At 38.6% G+C, this 20,553-nt stretch overlaps 1 protein-coding gene across 9 annotated transcripts in view; it reads left to right on the forward strand.

Moving 5' to 3' along the window:
* LOC148855631 (uncharacterized) overlaps positions 1-20,553 on the forward strand; it is a 62,561-nt gene that overhangs the window by 12,629 nt on the left and 29,379 nt on the right. For 5 of the 9 annotated variants that reach the window (XR_016112896.1, XR_016112895.1, XM_088984434.1 and 2 more), the window contains 2 exons: positions 554-622; positions 6,225-6,342. Coding sequence is in view for 6 of the 9 variants with exons in the window: in XM_088984434.1 (XP_088840560.1) it covers positions 554-622; positions 6,225-6,342 (187 nt within the window). In the remaining 3 variants the exon portion in view is untranslated. Of the gene's footprint in view, positions 1-553; positions 623-6,191; positions 6,343-20,553 lie in introns of all 9 variants that reach the window. The other 4 variants (XR_016112894.1, XM_088984430.1, XM_088984429.1 and 1 more) reach the window with 1 other exon arrangement.

A 20,553-nucleotide genomic window follows, 5' to 3' on the forward strand; every position in this document is an offset into this window, starting at 1 on the left:
GTCCGTTAGCTCATTTACTTTTCATGCTTTTATGTTGATGTTGGCCAGGTGCATATGTGACATTTCTTATGTAATTCAGTTGCTTGTATAAATAGAAAAAGGGAGCTGACACATCTCAAGTTCGATTGCTTACATGACTGATTTCTCTTCCTCTCTCTTCTTCTGCACCTGATTATTCTAGTAAAATTAAATCAGTTTTTATTGTTTTCCTGATAATTTCTGGACAAGTCAACTGTTCTTGAGAAAATTAGTTCAGTTCCTTTTGATAATTATGAATGCAAGCAATAATTGGAGACACATAAATACTTGTATTTAATTTGTCTATTGATATTAATATTTTATTAACAAAGTTTTAGCAAATCTTGTTTGTGGAAATGCATTCAGTAGGGTGGATTTGTTTCCATGTTAATGGCAAGTAAAGAATCCCACATAGTTGACCAATATTGGATATCTAATGTACATCTATACATTCAAGACTTGAATTGTTTACTTATCCTACTGAGTTATAGTTATCTGTATAATAACAATTTTTTAGTAATATAATTATAAGCAGAAGAAGGACAATGGTAAGCGAAGGAAACCTGAAGAACACTTCATGGGAAAGAAGATAAAAGATAGGAAGGTAATTTTGTCTATCTTGAGAATTTCTGCAGTCAATATTTCTTGTTTCCTTACTGATCTTGTTAAAACAACTTTCTTTAAATAGTAATATCTTGTGTACTACTTTAGCATATGAGTTCCAATGTGAGATTCAAAACTTGTTCATGTTACCTAATGTATATTCTTTTCCTTTTCTGCTAATCTCTCTACAGCTCAACAACACCAAATACAGAATATCTAATCACAAATACCCCACAAACTTTAAGATAGTGTGTGAGAGATCTGCAGTTTTTTTTTTTTTTTGGGTGGGGGATTGCAAATTGTATAGGTAGTACTGTAGCAGTAGTCTAGTAGGGAAAGGGCAAGAGGGTCATTCCCTCATGGGAATGGAATCTTTGTAGGGCTTATTGTAGTGGTGTATTTTTTTATAGGGAAGGGCTGAGGTGTCAGTTGTGGTTTGAGGTTATAATTAGTTCTATGGCACTTGAGATTGGCTTTGATTTGAGTTGGACCTGTGTTTGCTGAGTAACTTTTGCTCATGATGTTCTGATTTTACTTCTTGTTTTTTACCTTTCTGTATATGTTGTCTTATGTACGTTTTTAGTGATTTGGGAGGTCTTCAGGATTTTTGACTGAATTAACGTCCTTGTAATTTTGTTTAAAATATGCGGTTTTCTTCCCATGAGGTTTTGCATTGGTTCTCCCTCCCTTGGGGAAGTGTATGATAGTACACTTTTTTTATTCGCTTTTATTATTTCTAATGAATTTTTCATTATAAATTGATAACGTGTATCTTTATGGTTTCCAAGAGGTTGTTTTGAGAAGTTGCCTTCTTGGTTGGCTATCCCATAAACAGCCCACCTTGGAAACACTTGTAAATCATTCCTTTCAATAATCACAAAAAGAAAAACATGGTTTTTTCATCATTATAAATGAACAAATTCATTTATGTTGATTATAAAGAAATGAAAGTGGATGGCAAATAGCAGAGAAAGTAAATGAAAAATTGTAAGAGAAGAAGAAAGAACTGGTGTTGAGAGGGTCAAAATTGTTGGGCAGTCAGCCTTTTTTTTAATTAAATAACTCTAGTTTCCCAAATGTAGATGAAAAACACAACTTTTTTTATTGACTACCTGTTTTACCAAAATAATAAAGATACTGAATAACTCTAAATTCCCTCTCAAACAGCATAGTCATAGATATTGAGTATGCTCAGCTTGACACGTAAACCATCGACTTTGGGCTTAGCCACTTCTTTTGTGAGAACATTTACAAACTTTTTGGCTTCAAATAATTCATTGACACTTAAACCAAAATGAATTTTTCTCTGAAGAAATGGTGGCCAACCTCTATATGCTTGGCTTGGTAATGTTGGACCTTATAATATGCAAGGTTCAAAGTATCGAGGCACCTGATACACACGAACTTGCATATCGGGTGTTCTCCCAAAATTTTACAAGGGGTCTGTCTTAGGCCTGGCTATCCTCTAAAAATGGTCAATGGTTGTAACACCTATTACTTAGCAGATCGGGGTGCTACTGGAGTCTGGAATGATACGATATGCCCGATATGCCCTGATACATTGTGATATTTTGAACCTTGGTTGTATGGTTGCATAGGTTTTTCAAAATCAATTCCCAGTCCTCCTAAAAAGGGTTTTCAATCACAATAATTTTGAGACAACGTGAGCCACATAGCTCTATACTTAGCCTCCATACTTGATCTAGCATTGAATTGCTTCCTACTTGATGCAGGAGCTGAAGAGTCAAAATTGGAATTTTATGATATTTTATGTATTTTTGGACAGTAGGGGTATTTTTGTCATTTTGCAATTTTCTGTGGGGCCCATTGATAGAGTTTAATTTTTCTAGTTACAGTTTATTTATATTTAAAATTTCAGAGTCATTGCATAAGTAGGATTAGAGTTATTGAGTCTTCTTTGAATTGAAATAGGATATGAGCTGAAGAGTCAAAATTGGAATTTTATGATATTTTATGTATTTTTGGACAGTAGGGGTATTTTTGTCATTTTGCAATTTTCTGTAGGGCCCATTGATATATTTTAATTTTTCTAGTTATAGTTTATTTATATTTAAAATTTCAGAGTCATTGCATAAGTAGGATTAGAGTTATTGAGTCTTCTTTGAATTGAAATAGGATATGACGACTTAGTTTGAGTCCTACTAGGAGTATTGAGTCTAACCGTTTGACTCCTAAGACTATTATGAGTCTAACAGTTTGACTCCTAGGACTATTATGAGTTTAAAGTCTATAAATATGTATGGACATTTTACACAAAAGCAATGAAGTTTATTGAGTTTTCTTCAGCTATGCTAGTTATGGTGAGTGATTCTCATGCCCTAGAGTGATTCTTGGCACCCTGTGAGTGATTCCAGGTATTTTCTCTCTTCTCTCTCTCCTTATTTTTTTTTTCTTATTCCTTCAATAAGCCATTGCAACCATCAACATCCATAAAATTCTGATCCAAGAAGACCATTTAACATTCGCTAAGGACTAGAACTGAGCTGGTCCTACATTACTACTCCATGACATTAGATTGTCACCCACAAAGGCACACTAACCTGGTGTAAATATCTATCATCAATATTTATCAGTAAACTCATCCAACTTCAAGTGACCATGGTTTCCTTACCAGATTCCCTTACCAGATTCCCTTACCAGTAGTATATTTCAGATATCTAAGGAAGGATCCTTTTAACTGCTTCTAGATGGGGTAGGTGTGTCTGGTGCATATACTGACTGAAAGCACTCACAACATTTGAGATATCTGGACAAGTTAGACACAAATACAACAACCAACCAACCAATTTTTGGTATTTGTCCCTTGACCTCTTGTAAGCCTCCTTTACAAACATTCAACCTAGGTGATCCAACACATTTTCATTGAGATATGTAGATACCCTTTTAGGACTGAGCTACCTCTATGCCTAGAAAAGGCACAAGTGACTTAGTATCTTTATTTTAAATTCAGTAGAAAGAAATTTCTTCAATTGGCATCTATAAAATAATTCTTTAATTGTCTGATTTTATTTGGATTTTTCCCTGTAACCACAGTATCATCCATGTAGACCATTACTATAAGCAAGTATCGTAATCTATTTTTGGAGAGAGTGTGATTAGCCAATCTGCTATATTGCCCTGTGTAACCTTTTGAACCATTCTCTTAGTGGCTATTCAGCATATAACCTTCCTCCTAACGATCTTCATTTAGGAAGGTATTTTTGACATCTCAATGATATAATGGTGAAAAAAAAAGAGGAACAAGAGATATCGACATCCTAACTGATGCAACACATGCACTTGGTTAGATCAATTCGAGTCTCTTTGGAACCCAAAGAGAAGGTAACAGGTTTGAAGAGAAGGAAGAAATGGTATGAGGCCTCATTCTCGTCTTTAAGGAAATATATGGGAGAGCAATTGGCAAAAATAAAGGGCGGGTCTGCTTAAGATAAATATTTTATTGAATATGTGGGAGTCTTGGGTTGTTTGAAATTACTATTTATGGTAACTACCGGACTTATTATTTATGGTAAATCTCATAAATACTTTTTTCGTGAACTCACGGTTTACTATTACTTGAGAAATGAATTTAGAGAGGTTGTATTTTTTTACTTGGGTCCTTCGGAGATTGGGGACTCTACTATGGCAGAATTACTAGCTGCCTTACAAGGGGTGTAGTTTGCAAGTGGGTGGTGAGGAGATAGGCAAATGCATTGGCTGATTGGTTAGCCAAGCAAGGGCAAGTAGGGAGCATTTGTTTTGGGCTCAGTTGTAATTTGATATTTACTCCTATAATCTGTTTGGGAGAGGCCACAGCTTGTGCCTCTCCAAGGGATGTATAAGTTTGAATCTCCGATTTATTAAAAATTTCCGTTATTCATATAAAAATTGATGTCTTTAAATTTAGTTTTAGTGGGATTAAGAAAGTGTTATTAGGGTTGTTTAGGAGTTGGAGTCCTTATTTAAGTGTCATTGTGAGTAAGTTATGGATTTGTTGTAGTTTTAAAACAATTAGAAGTTGTTTTGTGTAAAAAAGGACGTCCAAATTCATAAGTTGAGTCTATAATAGTCATTATAATTGGAGTTGAAGGAGAGTTGATTTGATGAAATAAAGTTTGGTTTGGTGAATTCTGGTTGTTGCCAAAAATTCTCCTCTCTTCTCTCTCTCTCTCTCTCTCTCTCTTCTAAAGAATCTGTCTTGTTGCTGATTACCCTAACAGCAAGAGTTCTTCTCTCTCTTTGATTTCTTGCTCATTCCTTGGTGGATAGCAAGCATTCTACATGCTTTTCCATCCATATTCTTCATATCTAATCACCCACAACCTTCATTCACCCCACAAAGCCCACCACCACCAGATCCTAAATTAATAGGACCCCTACTCTGTCCTACATCACTAACTGAATACATTTTGGTTCCCAAGTGTCACTCTGAAACTAGCTTTCTAAATTAATAGGACCCCTACTCTGTCCTACACCCTTGATGGCTTATACATTACTGGTTCTGTTTGTTCAGTGTCACCAAGTAACAAGGAGAGAAAAAAATGGAAGTTGAAAACGGAGGCAAGAAGCCTGCAAATCCTCCCTTCCTGTTCTCCCTGCCCCCATTTCAAGGAATATTACAGATAATCAACTGAAAAAAAAACCTTCACCACCTGCTAGACATATGAATCAAGCCTTCAAAGCCTAAGATTTTAGCAGAGGAATATAAAAAAATCTAGTCATATTGAAAAGGGAATTGCTCCCAATATGAACGCTCTGCTTCCAAATGGGAAGATCCTTGACTATTTTCATCATGCCCCTGCCCTCCTTTTCTGATGCTTCTTCAGCTGGAATATCTTTGATTCTCTTATCCTCAGATTCCAGACCTCTTGAGATTTGAAATCCTTGTTATACTGTATTCCTAACCAGCTCCAGTTCCTTCACTTATCCCTTACTGTGCCAATGAAGCTTCAACTTTAAGCTAGTATTTACTGCTGAATCCATTAGATTATTTATATTTTGGGTTTGTTTACAAGGGTTATCTTCATTTTATTAATTACCATCCAGGTTACAAGTAGCAAGATTTAATTTGATTTTCTTTGCAAATATGAAGGAATAACGTCGCAAGAAACAGAAAAAAGATGATTGTCCATAGAAAAGTAGTTACGTTACATTTTAATGCTCAATACTCCCTAGTGCTTTTGCAAATGATCCTAGGAAAACAAATTATGTCCTGATGGCCAGAAACAGTTATGGGGACTACAGATGCCTATTTTTATGATTATTATTGATTAAAAAAAGATGCATATTTTTATGATTCATAGTGTCTACCTGTCTGCAAACTGTAAATTTTGCAGTAGTCATGCATTCCTACTGGTAGTTCTGAAGGTAATATTGCTTAAATTCTTACTGTCCTTAAAAATTATAAAAAAAATTCTTACTGTACTTGATAGAATCCTTCATTGGTTCTAATTTTCTAGGAAGGGTTTATGTGTTCTTTCAAACATTCCAAACTTTGTTTTTTATTGCCATTATAGGTTTTCTCTTTTTATTTGTTAAATTGTCAACATTTAGGATGCTATCATATATAGGTACCAGAAATTCTTATGGTGATGCTTCTTCAGGAAAAATTGGCAGAATCTTCCTCGAAGGCAATTTTATCTCAAGCTCCACCACTAAATGTAGCTGCTTATTCTCATGTGATGCCTCATATTGACTATCATGATCGGATATCTTGTGAAGGTTGGTTGGTTGTGTTTTCTTTTCAAGTAATCTTTACTTGTGATTATCATTTTTGCTTTACCAATGTGAAATTGGAAATTTCATCAATAGTAATCTTACTAGAGAATAATCTCCATACTAAGTACAGGGCCAGTCTTCTGATATTTATTTATTTATTTAATTCTAATAAATTTTGTCTGACACCCATTTTCTATGTTGTAAATTTAGGTTATTATTTTATTTATTTTTTATTTATCGATTTGTTATTTAATTTAAGAGATTGAATCAAGTTTTATTTTTAAATTATACCCCATTTTATATGGATCTTATGTCATTTGAAATTAGTTTTTGTTTTTGTTTTTTTCTTTTTAGTGGAGGTAACTATCACTAACTTTTTTGGAGGTAACTACCATTTGAATGGGTAGACACATGTTGAAATAAAGCTTTTGTTTGAGAGTGGGAATAACCAGTAACCACTTTTGAGATATTATTTCTTGAGAAAATAAGATGCCACTTGTGTGAGGGAGAAACTCTCTAGTCCGAGGGGCTTTGCTTTAATATATTTATTTATTTATATTATGCCAAGCTCTTGAAGCAGGAAAGGCATTGGGGAATTCCCCAACCAAAAACCTGTAGGACTTTAATGAGAAGTTGCCACTATTTTCACCAATCCACCTTCTTGTCCTGAGAGCCCAATTGAGGAGAGTGGAACCACAGTACCTAGAGGATTTCCATCAACTGATTTGACTTCCAATCATTCAAGTTTCTTCTGAATGATGAGAACAAATTGACTGCAAGATTAGCAAGAGAATTGCAGTCTCTAATCAGCACCTCTCTGTCCTAGGTAGCTATGAATGAGGCTGGAAAGATCTCCATCAGAGATTGCTGCCTCCTGCAACATATATCCAACCAGAAATTGGTTCTTCTACCATCTGCAATTTTTACTCTAAGCCCCTGTGAGGAAGCTGAATATGCCTTTCCAAACTGAAGTACCATTTGATTGAGTAATGGCAGGAGTTAGAATGAGGCATTCGAGTAATTAGTTATTAAATTGTTTTAACATTTATTTAATAAAAAACTAATAATTAAATTAATTAATATAATTATTAAATAATTTACATTTATGAATTGTTTTAATTAATTAATTAGTTATTTAGTAATAAGTTTATAAATTTTGATTAAATTATTTTAATAATTAATTAAATTAATTAATAATTAATGATTAAAATAATTATTTTAATTATTAAAAAGTAATTAGATGAAATATTGAAATGATTGTTATTAAAATAATTAGTTTAATAATTTATTAGTAAGTAAATGAAAATAATTATTTTTTTTGAAGAAAGATAAAATCTAATGTATTAAATTAAAATAATTAATTACTGTAATAATTAAAATACTACATGATATATAAATAAGAAAATTATGAAATGATTAAAATAATAAGAAAATAATTGAGGAGTATTTAAAAGACCAAATAATAATTTTCTTTTGTTATTATGTTTTTCACATTTTTTATATTATAATAATACTCTTAATTTATATTAACCATATCTATAAGTTGGTGGTACTTGTACCCCCCCTCTCCATTGGTCACCTGAACGGGTACCTACTTGTACGAAATACAGGTGTTGCTGTGAAATCCTACTTGTACGAAATACAGGTGTTGCTGTGAAATATAAGGAAAAAATGGGAATCTGATCATAATTATGTTGAATGATGGGGAGCTTGTACGATTTCAGAGCGTTCAGCCTTGTGGGCAACTGAACACTCTGAAATCTTAAAAATTGGTAAAGATGGTTTTAAGTGGTAAGCATTAAGAGAAAATGAAATGGGCCTTAAACAATGTTAAGATGTCAACTGTGTTGTGTCACTTAATCACTGATTCACATTTTTTGCTAAATGGTGCAGTTTCTGCACCATAGATTTTGCTTTTTTTTTGTTTTTTTAATGAGTAACTCAGATTCCTAGTTATATGTGAACTTCAGTGGAATTTCTCAAAGACTTTCAGCAGGTTATGCTTTTAGAAATGCCAGCAAGTGCAATATTTGAAAAGTTTCATGGTAAACCCATCACGACAGGGTTCTTTGTCCCCTTCCATTTCAAAGATGACCTAAATAAATCTCCTCAGAAAATTCCTTCTCCAGGTCTGAACTTTGCAGATTGGTAGTGTACCAGGCAATCAAAATGGATGCCCTCAAACTTTAGCTTACTAACCCATTTTCTTGGTGCAATTTTTCAAAGAAGACACTATGCTGCCTTGAATTCTGTTTTCATCTTGAAGCAAGTAACCTTTAATTTGTACTTTTGGGTTGGTGTTCTCCCTTCTTCTAGCATTGGCTATCTTCTGAAAATAGGCTTTGTTCTGGTCTCCTGCTTTTCACCAAATGGCCCTAGATCCCTACCTCTACTTGATTTTGGAAAACCAGCTTTTCATAAGTTGCTTTTGTAGCCAGTCTTTCCTTTCTTCTACATTCAGGTATCCAGACTCTTTAAATCTAACTAAGCTCATTAGGTATCTAGACTCTTTAAGTCTATCCAGAGATAGAAGATTGAACAAGAACTCCTAAATGTGTCCCTATTTCATTCTTTGTTTTTTTTTTTTTTCCTTCAAGCCGATCATGTTCTTGCTCATTACGTAACTTGGCTGTCCCATCCACTTCCAAAAAGTTCCACCTATTCCCGACAGATGCTCGAATATCAAGGAATTAGGTTTGGATACTCTCCTTCTACAGTTAGGTAATATTGGCATTGATCCGAGGCTAATTGAGGGAGAGTTTCTTAATGTACATTTGGGAATTATCCTCCTATTGCCAATAAGTTTAGAATCTGTCTAGTTTGAAAAGGGTGGGGGACTCCTGGTTATTAGTCCAGGTGAAATCTGCACTGACATAGGGAGATCAATTAACTCCTGCCTGTCCATCAAGTCAGTAATTTGCATCTTTCCCTAATCCAATCTTTGCTCCCTTCTCCTTTCATAGATGGACCTCACCACATTGAAGTCTCCCCCTATTACCCAGAGCAGATTGCAATCTCTCTCTCTCTCTCCTTTAGTTCTTCCCACATTAAATTTCTTTCACCATTACCATGCGGCCCGTAAACATGGACACCAGCCACTGAAAACCATCTTCACCAGTCATGCTCAAAAGGAATGCTGCCCTATTTCTTTATTAGTTACTAAGAACATAGTAGGGTCCCAAATCATTGCAACATTCCAGACCAATAGTTCTTCTCCTCGAGTTTAGGCCCTGACATTCCATGTCATAAGTTTTATGCTTACCATCATAACCTTCCTGACCAATAGTTTTTTCCCCTTATCTTTTCTTCCCTTCCCATTTCTTTTCTTTCCTTTGCTATTTTTTTTCTTCTCTTTCTTTTTCTTTCCCTTCCCTTTCCTTTCCTTTCCTTTCCTTTCCTTTTTTTCTTTCTTCTTTCTTTTTTCTGTCTTTTTATATAAGATGTGCATGAGGCGTACGCCTCTAGCACGCCTCATGAAAAAAGCGCATGAGGCGTACACCTCTTGCACCTGAGGCGTACGCGCGTACGCCTCAGAGGTGTCAACACCTCTGGCATACGCCTTAGGGCATTTTGGGAGTGTCTCGCCTGGAGGCCTCCAGGCGTATGCCTCCCATGTCCTTTAAAACACTGATCCTAACCACCTTTTCCAGCCTGAACAACTCTCCGATAGGAGAGCAATAGCAATAGTGAGGCATACACCTCAGAGGTGTCAGCGCCTCTGACATATGCCTTAGGGCGTTTTGGGAGTGCCTCGCCTGGAGGCCTCCAGGCGTACGCTTCCCATACCTTTTAAAACACTGATCCTAACCACCTTTTCCAGCCTGAACAACTCTCTGACAGGAGAGTTTAGGAATAAGAATGGAAGGGTTATCAGGTTATTCTCATATCCAAGTTGTTGGGAGACTCATTAAGAGCTGAGGTTCTGGCTGTCATGGAAGATGTGAAAAAGGCAAAGGATATGAATGTGAGCAAGCTGATTATAGAAGGAGATTCAAAGCTGGTTGTGGATTAGTTGAAAAAGGAAGTGGCTTTTGGATTTTCAATGGTGAGATAAAGAAATTTAAGTAGTTTACACAAAACATGGAAGCTGAGTTCAGCTGGGTTAAAAGGACTGTTAATGCTTTTGTGGATGTACTAGCAAAACAAGGGGTAGGAAGAAACCAAATGTTTTGGGTACAATTGTAATCTGTACTATGCTTATAATTCTCGTGAGGAGAGGTAAGAAAGGTTACCTCTCCTCTGTTGTGTAATTTTCCTTTAATTTAATGAAATTCTGTTATTGATAAAAAAAAGGAGAGCAATAGTTTGAGACAAGGTTCAAAATTTTGATACGATACCCCCCGTATCGGGTGTATCATATTGTATCTTTGGGGTTCCAATACTTATAGGTGTTTCGGGACCCCCTCTTTTTTTAATAAAAAATATGCTATTATACCTCCCTAAAAGCCAAATTTTGAAAAAAAAACTAAAAAGAAAATTATAGAAGCATGTGTTTCTAAGTACTGATACGCCTCTGCCGACACAGGGGCGTATCGATACTTTTGACCTTGGTTCGAGATTCCTACTTTATATCCAAGGAACTCACCAAATAGGGGCAGCTTTGACAACATCTAGATAGAGGGTTCACTTTTACTGGTCTTGTTACAGACAATAATCACATTGCATGTGGCCATTACTGCCATAGAGTTGCCACAGTGAAAGCTATTAATGGTTGGTAGCATTTCTAGCAGGGTTGTTTCCATTACCTAATTGATCACCTGGGAATCTCCCACCATAGATTCTTGATTTCCATCTGTTTCTTCAACCTCAACCATTGTTAGGTCTGGCAATGATCTCTACCCAGGAATGTTGTTCTCCTCTGATGAGTGCCAAATGCTACTCTCCGTGGCTCACTTTCACATTGGACTTTGACTCTAATAGATTGTCTAAAAGATTTTGATGAACTTAATAATAGACCAGGCTTTGCTTCAACTGCTTGAGAGAATAAGGGGAGCATCTTCATCGCACCTTCACTTGGTTGGATGAAGGGCTGGCTTCGATAATGTGAAGATGGCCTATTGGGCTTGATCCCTTATCCTCTGGGTGAGTGGACTTCTCAATTATGAGCCCAACGTTAGATTCACAGTTCGGGTTGCTTCTTACTTTTTGGGCAGCTGCCCCACTAGGTTCATCATTTAGCTCATAGGCTCAATAGTTTAGCTGCAAATTGTCTATCCTACCGGGACATTGATAGAAGTTATTATAATTCGGCCTGCCTTTGAGTTCTGTTAGTCTGATAACAGCCAAGAAGAGAGAAGAAAGAAGAAAGAAAGAGAGAGAGAAAGGAGGAGAAAAGGAGAGAAGAAAAGTCTGGTTCGAATTAGAAAAAAATACTTCTCCCATTCGGCCATACATGTTTTATATTACTAATATAATGGAAAAGACACATGTGCCCTTAATTAAGTGAGAGACACTAGTTCTAATATAATATTACAGAAGTATAAAGACAGAAATACCCCTATACTAACAATCCCCCTCAAGCTAGTGAGTATATATATCATATAATCCCAGCTTGCTACATATGTAGTCCACTCTTCTCCGACTCAACCCTTTTGTAAATAAGTCTGCCCGCTGGTTCCCTGTGTTAACATATGCAGTGTCTATCACTCCATTCAGCACCTTCTCTCTCACAAAGTGACAGTCAACCTCTATGTGCTTGGTTCTTTCATGAAACACCGAATTAGAAGAAATATGAACTGCAACCTGATTGTCACAATAAAGCTTCATTGGAGTGTTAATATTGTATCCTATCTCCTGTAGAAGGTTCCTTAGCCACACTAATTCACAAGCAGTATGTGCCATAGCTCTATATTCTGCCTCTGCACTGCTTCTCACCACGACTCTCTGCTTCTTACTTTTCCATGTCACCAGATTACCCCTAAGAAAAGTGCAATAACCTGTGGAAGACTTCCTATCAGACATAGAACCGGCCCAGTTAGCATTAGTATACCCTTCTATTTCAAGTTTTCCACTACTTTTGTATATCAAACCACGACCAGGGGCCCCTTTTAAATACCTCACAATTCTTAGAACCGCATCCTAATGAGGAACCAGAGTTTCTGCATCAATTGACTTACCACACTAACCGCAAATGAAATATCTGGCCAAGTAATGGTTAGGTAGTTCAATTTACCTACAAGTCGCCGGTATCTGCCAGGGTCTTCAAACACTTCACCCATATCACTGCTCAGCCTAGTATTTGTTTCCATAGGTGTTTCGATTGGTTTAGCACCTAACAAACCCGTTTCCTCCAGCAAATCAAGCACATATTTCCTCTGACACAAATTAAAACCATGCTTAGATCTTGCTACTTCTATCCCCAAGAAATATTTCAATTTACCAAGATCCTTTGTTTGAAAATGTTCCTGTAGAAAAGTCTTCAACCTGTCAATGCCCATTTTATCATTCCCTATAATAACAATATCATCTACATACACCAGCAATAGAATTTTTCCTGCCTGAGAGTCATGACTGAAGACGGAATGATCAACTTGGCAGTGTTTCATACCAAACTTCTTTACCACCTCACCGAACCTACCAAACCATCCTCCTCTTGAGCAAGAAACCCTGGTGGTTGCTCCATGTAGACCTCCTCAAGCAAACCACCATGCAAAAAAGCATTCTTGATATCAAGCTGATAGAGGGGCCAATCATACATAGCTGCAAGAGAGATCACAACACGAATCGAACCTATCTTAGCAATTGGGGAGAAAGTCTTTGTGTAGTCAATACCATAGGTTTGGGAGTACCCTTTTGCAGCCAATCGAGCTTTCAAGCGCTCAACACTACCATCAGGCAAATACTTAACAGTATAAACCCACTTACAACCGACAACCTGCTTACTAGGAGGAAGAGCGGTGAGGTCCCAAGTATGATTATGAAGTAGAGCTCAGAGTTCTTCTTCCATTGCATGACACCACCCTTGAGAGGCAAGGGCTTCCCGGACATCCTTAGGGACAAAACTGAGGATAACAAAGAGATAAACTGGAGATGGGAAGCAAAAAGGTGAGTGAGTGAAACATAATTAGAAATAGGATGAAGGGTACAAGTGCATTTACCTTTCCGCAAGGCAATGGGAAGATCAAGATCAGATACTGGGTCTGGGGCTGCTGTGGAGACAACTGCTGGATCTGTCGATAGTGATGGAGCCGGAGTTGTAGCCGGTACATGTGGGCGATGTGTATACACTTGACGGATAGGTGGGCGTTCAACAGGTGGTGGCACTGGAGGCAAGGACTTGGTCACGGCTGGAACAAGGGGAACAAAATCGACAACTGGAAATGGAAGAGGGGGAGGTGATGAGGAGGAAGAAGCATCACTGGACCCCAAGAAAAAACGGAGTAGACTCAAAGAAGGTAACATCAACACACACAAAGGAACGTCGAGAACGAGGATGGTAATACTTATACCCTTTCTGGGTCCAAGAATAGCCAAGGATGATGCACTTAATGGATCGTGCATCTAACTTGTCCTTTCCGGGGCCCAGATTATGGATGAAGCAGACACACCCAAAAACTCGAGGAGAAAGAGGAAACAGAGACAAGGTGGGAAACAAGGTAGCGAATGGGGAATGACCATCAAGGATAGACGTGGGCATCCGATTAATCAAGAAGCAAGAAGTAAGCACCGCATCACTCCAAAAGGGTTTGGGAACATTCATGTGATGCATGAGGGATCGTGTTGTTTCCAAAAGATGACGATTCTTTCTCTCAGCCACCCCATTTTGTTGTGGGGTGTAGGTACATGAGGTCTGATGTATAATGCCATGTTGGTCCAAGTATTCTTGAAATGATGAAGATAAATATTTACAACCATTATCAGAACGAAAAATTTTAATGTGAACACCAAATTGATTGCGAATCTCAGCATAAAATTTATGGAAGATGGTAAACAATTCACTTCTTTCTTTCATTAAATAGAGCCACGTCATCCTTGAAAAATCATAAGCAAAAACGACAAAATATTTATATCCATTGTATGACATCACTTTATAAGGACCCCTGTTGTGGACGCGTTCATCGGGAAGAAGTACCACCGCCGGTAGCAGTAGTGACGTGGTGTCCTCATCAGATTATCTAGCTAGTGACAACTTATCTTATCTTATCTTATCTGTTTCTTGTCTTATCTATAAGGATTAGTATCTTATCTAGGAGTCTGATTTATCTTAGGGAGTCTTATCTTTTCTTAAGTTAGGAGTCTTATCTATCTTATCTGTAGCAGTCGAGTTTAACAACGAGTCTTCCTACAAGGAGGACTCTCACCTCTTGTACTCCTATTTAAGGAGCTGAGATTATGGAATAAAGCATCAAATTTCCAGTCAAGAAAGAGAGCAAAAGGAGAGTTCGGTGATCTTTTGGACAAATCACCCTTTAGGATGCCAAGATAGGTTCGGCTAGGAAGGGGAGGAACAAGGGAAAACAGGAGCTTTTCCCCGTGGACCGACCCGTGGTGCGATCCTACGCCCGGGCCCATAACAACCCCAAGCATCTAAATGAACAAAAAAAAAAGGACTTGACACACGGTTATCAACCCTAGACCTAGGGGGAACACGATGATGTTTCCCCAACTGACACGACTCACAATCTAAAACAGAAAGTTGACTCAACGAAGGAACCAAAGATTTCAAAACTTTCAGCGAAGGATATGACCAAATCGACAGTGCCACTGGAGAGGAGAGAGAGATGACTGGAGAGCTGTTGATGTTCTTCCACCACCGTCAAGATAATACAATCCACCAACTTCATGCCCTCCACCAATCTTCATCCCTATCTTGAGATCCTGAAAAACACACATAGAAGGATAAAAAGTAATAGAGCAATTAAGTGACTTGGTCAACTTACTAACAGACATAAGGTTAAATGGAAATTTAGGGACATACAAAACTGAGGATAAAGATAAGGGGGTCAAGTGAACATTGCCAACACTACAAATTGAGGATGTGGAACCATTTGCAAGAGTAACAGATTGTGATGTTGAGCAATGAGAGAGGGAAGAAAACACACCTGGAGTCCCAGTCATGTGGATGCCAAACAAGCCATACCTGAATGTGCGAAAGTAGCTGTGTTTTGCTGAGATGTGGATTGGACAAACCCCTCATACTCATCACGGGGAACACTCACCATCTCCTTCCTCTTTGAAACTGGTGTCACTAGTCATGGCATGATTGGCCCAGGTTGAGGGTGGACCATGCATGTCATAGCAATAATTAATGGTATGTCTATCCATACCACAATGAGTACATCTCCTCGGACCCGAGCCACGTCCTCTGCCACAGACTCTCCCTGAATCTCTACCTCTAGTACGACCACCACCACAGTTATATGTAGGTCCACCACCACCACTCCAGCCATATACCGGACCACTGCTACCACCACTGCTAGATTGAGCTCCTCGAGCTCCACCTCTAACACCACGGCCCTTTGACACTGCAAAGGCTGATCTATCTGAGACATTAGAGTTCTCAGTAGATCCAATGGAAGTCCTCCGAAGTCGAGCAAACACCTCTTCTAAGGAAGGGAGAGCTGACCCTCCTGTTCTCTCTGTTGTTGCTGAATTTTGACATTAGAAGTGAGGGGGTGATAAACATTCAACTCATTACGAATGTTTCTCATACTAGCATAGTACTCCTCAAGACTCTGATTGCCCTACTGCAGATTAAAGTATTCCTGATACAACTGATATACTCTGGTTGTATTGTCTTGACCAGAATACAACTTCTTAGCATGGTTCCACACATCTTTGGCAGTGTCAAGAAACATGAAATTTACACTAATCTTGGGTTCCATACTATTCCATAACCACGTGATAATCTGTGCATCCTCTTGTTCCCAGTCTTCATACTCATGAGAATTAGTGGAGGGTTTCTCCTCCCTTATGTGTTTCACCTTCTTCTTTGCCTTCAGAAAAACTTCTACAGATTTAGCCCAAGGTACATAATTCTCTCCATTCAGTTTAATGGAGGTCATTTAAACATTCAGGTAGTCAGTAGGTATCATCACATTAGATTTGCTATCACTGTTATCTCCCATTGCTGAATTCTGTTACTACTTACTTTGGCACACAACACACTACTTGATCACACTGGTTTCAGCACTTGTTATTGCTGAAGGTTGCACTCCTTACACCACAAACCCTACCCTACGACTTCATGAAATCTCACCACTATATGAGAACCACTCCCCCTTTGAATCACAAAAAAAAAAAAAAAAAGAAACAGCATAAACCCTAGCACACAGAGTCTGAAATCCCATCATACGATCTGAAACATTCTTCCTATTTGATTCATAACAAAAAAAATATGCATAGAAAACTCTTACCTCATCACTCGAAAAACAAACCACACAAGAAGAAAATCAGTCACAAGACACTGCACCACACGAATCAGCCCTCTTCTCTTCGTTGATTAGGGGAGGGCTTCTTAAAGACCACAGCAACCGACCACGAACAACACAACTGGAGGCATAGAAACCTCTAAGGGAAGAGGGCGACCACTTCTTTTCAGCCCTTTCCCTTATCTCCAATCGATGGCAGAGAAACAAGAGAAAACCCTAGATTGAGTGCGCAGAAAACAGAAATCTGGGCAGATCCGAGTTGTTTAGTTGAGTTCTGATACCATATTATAATTCGGCCTGCCTTTGAGTTCTGTTAGTCTGATAACAGCCAAGAAGAGAGAAGAAGAAAGAAGAAAGAAAGAGAGAAAGGAGGAGAGAAGGAGAGAAGAAAAGTCTGGTTCGAATTAGGAAAAATTACTTTTCCCATTCGGCCAGACATGTTTTATATTACTAATATAATGGAAAAGACACATGTGCCCTTATTTAAGTGAGGGACACTAGTTCTAATATAATATTACAGATCAGCAACCTCAACATAAGTATAAAGGCAGAAATACCCCTGCACTAACAGAAGTCTCCATTCTAATTTGACCCCACATGGGGGATCAATCCACCTTTCACGTTGACTGATTCTGGTTGAGAAGAGATGGGGAGAAACTGAGAAAGGATTGCATACACCTAGTTTTGATTTCTTTGTTTTCCTTTATAATGCACATTATAGGGGACTCGGGTGGGGACACAGAAGGATACATGTGAGGTCCACTGACCTTACCATGCATAGCCTGTGGTTCTATGGTTTTATTCTGTGCCTGCACTTTCGAAGGAATGCCAAGTGACCATCTCAATTATTTGTTCATTGGCCATAGGTTGCTGCAGATTTCTAGTGTTAATTTATGATATACCTGGGTTCCAATATGTGCCTAGCATACTGGTATTGGACATGATATTCAATTGGTAGTGGTGGAAATTCATTGCAGGTTGGGATCAGAAGAGGGGCAGGGGGATGAACTTATTGGGACTACTTCTAAGGAAAAGGAGAGGGAGATTAATAAGAGTGGTGCTGGAACTAAAAGGGCAGCTAAAAAATTTAGCAAGGATAAAAAAAAGGACAAGAAGTAACTCAGATAAAAGCTCAAGGGGGAGGGCGAGAATTCTAAAAGAAGTAAAAAGAAGATGAGTGGAGTTGAAAGACGTAGGTGTGGTGTGGATTATGAAAGAGGAGGCACAGGAAGGAGAGAAAGTTGGGTTAAATTAAGCTGAGCCTTTGTGCCTTTTTGTTTATTTTTCCATTAAGATAATCAGTTGGAATGCGAGGGGATTGGGGAGTTCAAGAAGTGTTAGAATGTTCGAGTCAGGGGTATTTTGGTCATTCTTGTTTATCTTCTTGAAAGTGAAAGGTCTATTGTATCTGAGTTTAAGTTATGTGTCCCATCTTCTATGAGGGACAAAATAGTCTTTCTTGTAACTCTAAGTTTTATGAATAAAATTCAAGTGGGTCGGCTAGGTGAGTGTGTTTTTCACATTCTCTCTTCTAGTCTAGCCGAATACTCTTCTCTCCTTCTCCTTCTTCTTTCTCTTTTCTTTCTTCTTTCTTCTTCTCAACTTTGACCTATGTTAGAATTCAGGTATGCCTTAGAGTTTGGCCTGACTGAGTTCAGTTATGTAGATTAAAAAAGAGTGGACTGAGAAAGAGAGAGAGAAAGAGAGAGAGAAAGAGAGAAGAGAGAATTCTGGTTCGAACTGAATGAGTCAACCTGACTTCTCCCAGTTGGCCAGTAAGTATTTATATTATTATTAAAACATAACTGAAAAGACCTATGTGCCCTTACTTAAGTTAAGAGCACATATGTCAACACAACATTACAGATCAGCAACATCAATCAAGGTATAAAGACAGAAATACCCCTACGCTAACACTCTCCCTCACCAGCTTGTTACATATGTAGTCCACTCTTCCCTGACTCAAGCCTTTTGTAAATAAGTCAGCCCACTGATTTCCTATATTAACACGTGTAGTGTCTAGCTATCCATTCAGCACCTTCTCCTTCACAAAGTGACAGTCAACCTCAATGTGCTTGGTTCTTTCATGAAACACTGGATTAGAGGAGATATGAACTGCAGCCTGATTATCACAATAGAGCTTCATTGGAGTGTTAATGTTGTACCCTACTTCCTGTAGAAGGTTCCTTAGCCACACTAATTCACAAGCGGTATGCGCCATAGCCCTATATTCTGCCTCTGCACTGCTTCTTGCCACAACAGTCTGCTTCTTACTTTTCCATGTCACCAGGTTACCTCCCAGAAACGTGCAATAGCCTGTAGTAGATTGCCTATCAGACATAGAACCGACCCAATCAGCATCAGAATACCCTTCTATTTCAAGTTTTCCCCCACTCTTGTATATCAGACCGCGACCCAGGGCCCCTTTTAGATACTTCACAATTCTCAGAACCGCATTCCAATGAGGAGTCGGAGGTTTTTGCATGAACTGGCTTACCACACTAACTGCAAATGAGATGTCTGGTCTGGTAATGGTTGGGTAGTTCAGTTTGCCCACAAGTCGTCGGTATCTGCCAGGGTCTTCAAACACTTCACCCATATCACTGCTTAGCTTGGTATTTGTGTCAATGGGTGTTTCAGCTGGTTTGGCACCCAACAAGCCTGTTTCTTCCAGCAAATCAAGCACATACTTCCTCTGGCACAGGTTAATCCCATACTTGGATCTCGCTACCTCTATCCCCAAGAAGTATTTTAGTTTACCCAGGTCCTTTGTTTGAAAGTGATCCTGCAGATAAGTCTTCAACCTATCAATACCAATGTTATCATTCCCAGTAATAACAATATCATCTACATACACCACCAACAGTATCAATACCAAACTTCATTACCACCTCACTGAACCTATCAAACCATGCTTGAGGAGATTGTTTAAGCCCATATATAGCCTTCCTTAGTCTGCACACCTTACCATTCTCCCCCTGAGCAACAAACCCTGGAGGTTGCTCCATGTAGACCTCCTCGAGTAAGTCACCATGCAAAAAGGCATTCTTGATATCAAGCTGATATAGTGGCCACTCATACATGGCTGCAAGAGAGATCACAACATGAACTGACCCTATCTTAGCAACTGGTGAGAAGGTCTCTGTGTAGTCAATGCCATGGGTTTGGGAGTACCTTTTGCAACTAATCGCGCTTTCAGGCGTTCAACACTCCCATCAGGCAGATACTTAACCGTATAAACCCACTTACAACCAACAGCTTGCTTCCCAGGAGGAAGAGCAACGAGGTCCCAAGTATGATTATGATGAAGGGCTGAGAGTTCTTCTTCCATGGCACGACACCACCCTGGAGAGGCAAGGGCTTCCTGGACATCTTTAGGAACAATAACTGATGATAACAAGGTAACAAACTGGCGATGGGAAGCGGAAAGGTGAGTAAGAGAAACATGATTAGAAATGGGACGAAGGATGCAAGTACGTTTACCTTTCCGCAAAGCAATGGGTAGATCAATCTCAGATGCCAAGTGGGGTTCTGGTGCCGGATCCGTCGACGGAGGTGTAGCCGGAGTAGTAGCTGGTGCACGTGGGCGATGTGTATACACATGATGGATAGGTGGGCGTTCAACAGGTGGTGGCACCGGAGGCAAGGATTTGGTCACAACTGGAACAAACTGAGGATCGACAACGGGAAGTGGAAGGGGAGGAGGTGATGAGGAGGAAGAAGCATTACTAGATCCCAAAAAGAACGGAGTAGACTCAAAGAAACTGACATCAACACACACAAAGGACCGTCGAGAACCAGGATAATAACACCTATACCCTTTTTGGGTCCGAGAATAGCCAAG

Source organism: Nelumbo lutea, chromosome 4 (genome assembly GCF_056320005.1).
Source record: "Nelumbo lutea isolate HS-2025 chromosome 4, American lotus-T2T, whole genome shotgun sequence".
In the NCBI taxonomy this organism is placed as follows: domain Eukaryota; kingdom Viridiplantae; phylum Streptophyta; class Magnoliopsida; order Proteales; family Nelumbonaceae; genus Nelumbo; species Nelumbo lutea.